General features: G+C 45.2%; 1 protein-coding gene across 1 annotated transcript; it reads right to left on the minus strand.

The window, feature by feature from the left end:
• Window positions 1–1,428: 1,428 nt before the first annotated feature.
• Window positions 1,429–4,410, minus strand: RPL14 (ribosomal protein L14). Its single transcript, XM_035319437.1, has 6 exons — window positions 4,303–4,410; window positions 3,981–4,082; window positions 3,281–3,375; window positions 2,566–2,665; window positions 2,157–2,210; window positions 1,429–1,621 (listed from the first exon to the last, which is right to left on the minus strand). Exons 1-6 carry the CDS (start codon window positions 4,381–4,383, stop codon window positions 1,535–1,537), a joined length of 519 nt encoding a protein of 172 aa, XP_035175328.1. The 5' UTR covers window positions 4,384–4,410; the 3' UTR covers window positions 1,429–1,534.
• Between the last annotated feature and the right edge of the window lie 3,375 nt (window positions 4,411–7,785).

Raw genomic sequence — 7,785 nt, forward strand, 5'->3', positions numbered from 1 at the left:
GCAGGTTACAGCACCCTCAGCATCATGGAAAGGTTCCAAGTTCCTCAGAAGCTGCCAAGTGGTATGGGGGGAATGGACACAACGGACAATTTCTTTGGAAGCAAGCACTTCCTGAATGGGCAAGTATTACAGAAAAATCACTTCTGAATTCGGTATGACTGATATACCTTTCAAATTAATTTAGAGTTTCAGAGTAGGTGGATTTAATCACTTTGAAATCCAAAATCTCCAGGTGCTTGAACACAGCAATCAATCTCAATTTTAATCTCAATTTGCATCATTTCTTAGGCTTTTCTTCCTTAGTTATAGCCATTCGTTATCAACCATGTGCTTGAACTCAATTTCCAAAGCTTATAAATAGCTCAAGACAACATAAAGTGCTTGAGCAAGCAGATGCCCAATTTTGGCTTAACTAAGCAACACTAGGCACATAACTACTTTGAAGCATAGATTTTTAGAAGCATATGCTCACATTCATATATTGTTAAATATACTGATGTATTTGGTAATATACTTGAAGGTCTTACAACCTTCGTTTTAATATTTTCCTTCTTCGATTTTATTACAGTAAAAATAATTTGCTTTTCAACTGCAAGAGATCTCAGACTTCTACCATTTCTTCGTTCAACATGAAGAAAATACATCCTCTCAACAAACTGCACACAAAAAAACATATGGAAGAAACGGATGCTGACATTTAGATGGAGACTTTTTAAAGTGCGAAGACGAAACCCATTACTACGCTGTTTCAAACTGAGTAATTTTTAGGTCATGCCCCTTTTTTACTTATTGGTTTTGATTAAAAAGGAGTAATTATATGCTGCATAGTTTAGGGAACTGTAATTAGGATCAGGTATAAGGTACTGATGTAAGCTATCAACTTCAAACATTCTGAAAAGCAAGCATGGTAAAGGAAGTCACCAATTTTGGTCTTGTTAATACACCTCTCATTATTATAGCTGCACTTACAGTACAACTCTATGCTTTTAGACTTCTGGGGTATGGAAGTATCCCAGGTAACTGCTTATAGGAAGTTTTTGGTTGTGGGGTGTTTTTTTAAGTAGTTAAGAACAGCATTTCAACAGCAATTTGTCAGTCTCTCAGGCACTGACATACCTGCATTCTAACCAGAAGATGCATTTTCAATTGGCCTGAAGTTATACAGAAATATTGGTTTAATTGATTTCTCACATCAAGGACTGTGCTAGTAATTTTGTTCATTCCATACCATTTAATTGCAGACTAATTCAAAATGTCTGAGGACCTGAACTACTTTGAATAACAAAGTATACAAATATTTCAAACAGTATTGGCTGTAGAATTCTGAGCACAGTTTGTACGGTCAATATATGACAAAAGCTTTCCTGTGTGTTTCAGAGAAACCATGACCCCAACCCTTGGGACATTAATAAATGAGACAGACAACAATTCTTGGTCAGGAGCAAAATGAACTTATGTTTACAATTTAAATCCATTGGTCATTTCTGAAGAATCAGAACATGGACACAAAGTAAAACATAACTAGAAGCTCATTTTATTTCTGTTTCTTCTCTGTCTTCTTGACTTTTTTAGGAGTCTTCTTCTGGAGCTTCTTAATTTCATGCCTAATGATCCTGTTTCTCTGTAAAAAACAAACAAAAAATACTATTAATCAAAATGAAAACTGTAACAGTCCAAAAGTATTATTCCTTGATTTCAATTCCAATCTTCCAGGTTCTGCTCATTCTGATAATCACCCTTTGCTAGCCTGATTATATTTTAGTAAGTCAGAAGATTTACCATTAACTTCATCCAAAATGTCAAATCCCACCTAAAACTGTTCTACCAAGTGGCCAACATCAGTGGCTGGCAACTTGGGCATCCCAACATCCCATGTGTAAGGAGTTTGTTACAGAACAAAATATTATCTGTGGCCAATCAAGAATATTCTATTTCATTTCCTTCCTCAGCTGTAACTGGGAATACCGATGCACGGATCATGTGAACTCAGCTTTGATCAGTGACTGAATTGGTGGCCAGAGAGGCCTCAGAATTCAAGGCACTCACATATTTGTGTCAACCAACTATAAAAGTAAGGCTACTAACATCTGTGTATGACTCTAAAGTGAAGCTTACAAGCTTCAAACCCTGTAAGGAAACCGCACTCAATTACTTACCATTTTCTTTGCTTTCATAACCTTGTAACGATCGAAGTCAGTCATTTTAGCTTTCTGTTCGGGAAAAAAAAAAACAACACACAACAACATACATAAGTTACTAAACTCGGAAATTCAAAACATTCCACAAGTAACTGAGCATCTGCAAATGAGGTCTAGCTACACACCTACAAATATTCACTACAGGCCTTCACTGGGAAGTGAGGATGCGAAACTACAAGTTGTAATTACTGAACAAGACAAACTTTTACAGTAAAACTACAAGAAGTTAAAGCTGATAAAGATTATAATCAACACCTTAACTGTTTCTAATCTTAGCAACAGAAAATACATAGGTTATTATATTGCACCTAATTTCCATGTGCAGAAGGAGTACAAAGTACTTTACTCATCCAGTCAAAATCTGTACCTTTTCCCTGGCTTCAATCTTCTTTGCCCATCTCGTCGCTGCCCATTTCTCATTTATATTCTCCTTCTCCCAGGCACGTCGCACACACTTCTGACGAGCACTGTATTAGAACAGTCACAGTTATATTCACCATCTTTCCAAAAAAGACCTTCTAATGCTAGTCCATCAAATTTCATCCAAGACCACCCTCCTACATTCCTTCAGATGCTTAGCTTAAGCCAATGCCACATACATCTCTGTGGCCTAATTAACATTTTATTGTTGTATTTTATTTGCTAGAACTAAGCACGTAAGTGATTTCAAGAGGCATATTAACATTCCCAGCAATGCTTCTGAATCACAGAGGTAAGTTCAGCCTCCTACGATTCCAGAGTAGCCATGCTAGGACGCAACTTATTTAGTATCTGAAGGCGACCTGAGCAGCAGCAAAAGCATAGCTGCCCAGTATTACTGCAACTTCTTCTCCCGCTGCTTGCAGCCCACACCTACCTGCAAGTCACCTAGGCCAGTCTGCTGTTTCCTTCCCTCCAGTTATTAGCCAGCAGTGATAATGAAAACTTAAATGTACTCAACCATCTTAACTCAGTCTGCCCCATTTTAACTGCATACACACTGATGTAGGGATTTAATGATGTACAAATGCTCTTTATCAGATCACGTAATTCAGGCACGAAGCAAGAGCATGTTTCACACGGGCCAAACAGGGCAAACTCACCTGTGCGGGAACTTGATCACAAAGTCAGTCAGCTGCATGCACTTGAAGGGCATAGCCTGCCTCCTGACACCACTGCAGGGGCCATCGACCAGAGCCTGGGAAGAAGGAGAAAAAGTTGGGTTTTAATCTCTTAATTCGTATTTTTTTCAGCTTTTCCAGGATCAAAAGATCTTTTCATCACGTGAAAAGAACCTCCTGGTCCAAGCATTTACTTTCAGCACACAAAAGTGCCACTTAGTTAGAACTTCTTTACTGAAAGGGTCGTTAGGCATTGGAATGAGCTGCCCAGGGAAGTGGTTCAGTCACCATCCCTGGAGGTCTTTAGAGGATGTTTAGGTTTAGAGCTTATGGATATGGTTTAGTGGAGGTCTTGTTGTTAGGTCAGAGGCTGGACTCAGTGATCTTGGAGGCCTCTTTGACTGGGAAGATGCTGTGATTCTGTGCATTTTTAAGCTTTACGCTCCGATGGACATCGCTCAGCCACATGTTCTCAGGAGCGATCCAGGGAGGGGTACAGCTTGCCAGTGAAAACACGTGCTCCTTGAAGTTCTGTACCCAGTAAGAGCTATTAAAGCTCATATCTTTGCCAACTGCTCATTTCCTTGAGAAACCCGTTCAGGAACACCCCCCTTTCTGATCTCCCCACAGCACGCCACACACGGTCGGCGCTCCGGCAGCTCGCCGAGGCCCCCCCGCTCACCCTGTTCTGGTCGATGACATCCACGATGGCCACCAGCTTGCCGGCGTGCGGCCCGAAGGCGACGAAGGCCACCCTGCCGATCTCCACGAAGCGCTTGAACACCTGGGGGGGGGGGGGCGGCAGCCGTCAGTCACCGCGCCACGAGACCCCCCGCACCCCCTCCCGGCCGCCCCTTCCCTCACGGCCCCAACCCCGGCTCCAGCCCCCGCCCGGCTCCCCACAGCCCCACAGCCCCGGAGCGGCCGCGGGCCGGCGGCCGAGGCTCGGAGAGGCCCTGTGGCCGCCGCTCCCCGGGCCGGGCCCCGCCGCCGCCCTCCCGTACCATGATGGCGGCCGCGGGCAGAAAGGAAGGGGAGGGCTGGGCGCCGGCGGAAGCCGCCCTCCACGAGGCGCTGCTGCGCATGCGCGCGGGGCGCCTTCCCGCCCGCCTCGCTGCCGCCGCTGGGGGAAGGGAACGCGTGGCGGTGGGGGCGTGGCGAAGGCGCGGGGGGCGTGGCCAAGGCGGGGCTTGTGGATAACGCACTGGGGGCGTGGCGAAGGTGGCGCCGGCGCGCCGGCGCGAGGCGGCGCGGGGAAAGGGGGCCGTGGTGCCGGCCTGTGTCTACCAGCAAGGGAGAGTTTGGGGTTCGGCCCCCCTGAGGGATTGCTCTGATGGCAGAGCAATACTGGAGGGACGCAGCAAAGCCAGGGGCCGTGCTCGTGCTGTGCCAGAGGCTGGTATCTGGTGGGTGAGCTCCAGAGAAGGTTGGCAGAGAGCAATTATTGAACGTGCCCCCCAAGACCCCTAGTTAAAATTGCCCTGCGCTTCGGAAGGCAGAGTGCTTTAATGAGGGGATGGATAAAAAAAATACCAAAATTCTGCATGTTTTCGTATCATAGCACATGGCTTGGTGGTACACACTGCAGTATGAACTTGTAGGTAGGAGTGTACGTTCAGAACAAACTCCTAGGGTAAAAGCAGCGTTATGCTTCAGCTTAATGGCAGCTGGTGGCAAAGTTACTGCTTTTGTTTTTAATAAATAAATATATAAGTAAAAGGAGCATTTCAGCAGCTGCATTATATCCACCGAGGTACAGAGGAACCCGCACAACTCCTCACACAAAATGGAAGCACCTGCCCTGTGATGCTAAGAATCTCTTCCTACTGCACGTGGCAGAAGGCGTTTTGGGCAAGCTGGTGCCACAGATGCACAATTGAGCTGCCAGAAGGACGTGTTCGTTCTCTTCTTGGACCTTGGCACCCTCAGAGATGAGTGCTGGGCTGCCCTCACTTTATCGCTCCACACCTACTGCCACATAAACTGCATTTCCTAGAGAGTGAAGATACAGGGTGCACTCCACGATCCTCCAGAACGGATCTTCCCCAGCCTGACGGCGTTGAAGCAGTGCTGCAGACGTGGTATGTGAGGTGGAGAGGTGTCCTGAGGCGTGACCAGCCTGAGCATCCCACAGATTTTTGGCTGAAACGTGCTGTAAGGAGAGTTTTCAGAACAGCAAAGCGTAAGCACAACATACGGCAGAGCACCGGTGGAAAAGCGGTCTGAGCTTCATTCTGCCAGGTCTTCTGTCAACAGAGGAAATAAATATCCCAGTTGAGCTGTCTAAAGGTGCAGCATTTATTGTGTATATGATTTTGTTTCTACAATACAATAGAGCAGGTAAAAAAATGCTCTTGATGTATTTATTATGCAGGTGCCTGGGGAACTGATCATAAAAACATCAAAGAACACTTAGCTCCATCAGGTATTTTTGAAAGTCCCGTCCAGAATACCATTACAATGATATTTTACCGTGTGCTTTATGATAGTAATACGTTAATACATGTATTAATCCCGTTATTTTTGCTCTGGGTCGAGGCAGTAGATAATGGCTTTTGGATTCTTCTGATCTATAGTGATCTGGAAAAATACTTATCCTCATTTGGTACAACAAACCCGCTGGGATTTAGTAACTGGAAGGAAGGGAGGTTACCTAAAACCTTGCTCTTTTTAATGACCTCTGTTTGTTTTATGGCAGAGGTACTGAAATGCCACTGGTGATTGCACTGATGACTTGAGTACGTGACGGCTGCATCTGCTCTACATAACTCTAACCTGCATGCATGCATTCCCGCATCTGTTAGGATCACAAACGGCTGGAAGAGGCACCACAGAAAACACCAAACTTGGGGTATGATTGACTATCGCACTCAGCGGTTTTCTTTTTCCGTTCTCTTGCCTGCTTTTCTCCTCCTTCACCAATACTGAATTATGCCATGCGGTACCAGTTACTGCTTTCTTTTGCCAAGTTTGCATACTGCTTTAGGAGAAGTTTCTCACTTTCCCCCCCTTCAGAAATGTCCACAGGTATTTCCTCTCTCATCTGCTTCTTCTGGTGGATTAAACTTTTGATGCTTCTCCATCGTTGATGTTTTGCTTCACGTTACGCATTCCTGTCCCTATTCCCAATGCCTGAGGATTCTTTTTGTAACCAATTTGTGTCTTGATCTACTGCCCATGGTAACTGGGAAGTGCCTCTTCTGTTTGGCACACAACCTTTCAGATCTACATTATGGCAGTGAACCTGGAGTAAGAAACTCCTGAGTATACAGATTCTGGAGATAATGAGCACTGTCCCCTCCAGAACCACAGGATCAGTTTTCCAGCTTGCAAATTTCTTGCAAATCGCCCAGAAAAGCATTTCAGACTCTTTCCATTGCTCTGATAAGAATAACTTGTCTACCAGGATGTGAAAATACTGGGACTGACAAAAGATGGAAAAAAGCACAGTTGGCTTAGCTTTTCACCATTTCATTTTATTAATCTTTGCAAGCAAGCCGTAAAGAGCACAAAAGATACACAAGCTGTGGTTTGTACACACCTCCAAATGCTGTTCACTGCGCTGGCTCCCCGTGGGACCTGTTCATTTCCAGGTGACAGGGTGTTACACCCGCTGATCAGGTTCTCATTCACGCTCGGGGCAAATTCAGGTCGGGTTACCAGCCCCACTGCTCTGCTGCTCCTACAGACGGAACCACCACAGCCGAGGAGAGCCAAGCTGGCCGTGCGTCTGTGTCTGAGACATGTTTTTTTACTGTGACACTGAACAGCGATCATGGTGCTGGCTGAGAAGAAGCTGTGAGTTACGGCGGTGCAGCCGGTTGCCTGAAGCTCAACAGTTTCAGCTTTCCCAGCTAAAACTGGTAGGAGATGTAGGACTGAGTTCTCAATCAGGTGGCTATCACACTGATACAGTAAAGGCATATATAGGGAGAAGAGAGCACGGGTGAAGAAGGAAAACTGAAGGTGATTTGTGGAGGAGAGAGATTCTTCAAACAGACATTGGCTCTCTCCAAGTGTATCAGGAAGTCCAAAGGATTTTTTAATACGTGTACTTGTTCACTAGCTGCCAGCTCAGCAAGGCTAAGGAGGCTGGCTTCTGAGCACCTCACAACCAAATCAATACGGGGAATAGTTGAAGGTGGGATAGAAAACACTCAATATGCCACCAGAATTTGTAATTCAATGTTTCTTTGAATTTTGAGGTATGCAGCAGCACGTAAGATCTCTTACAGGCAAAACATCTGCGTGGAAACTGCAACCCGTAAGGACTCAAGGGCTTTAGCCAGTTACCGATAGATGCTGAATACAGCAACTTCCCTTTTAGTTTACACTTTTTCATGCTGAAAATTTCAGTGCAAGACATGGGTAGCCGTACCTTCAAAGAAGCAAAGATGCAAGCAAGGGAAACTGCATGAAGAGGGGAGCAATCCGGGAAAGGCTGGCAAAGGAGGAATGTATTAAAATGTTTGGCAGCAACTGTTTGT

The sequence above is a fragment of the Oxyura jamaicensis genome, chromosome 2, assembly GCF_011077185.1.
Source record: "Oxyura jamaicensis isolate SHBP4307 breed ruddy duck chromosome 2, BPBGC_Ojam_1.0, whole genome shotgun sequence".
NCBI classification, from domain to species: Eukaryota; Metazoa; Chordata; class Aves; order Anseriformes; family Anatidae; genus Oxyura; species Oxyura jamaicensis.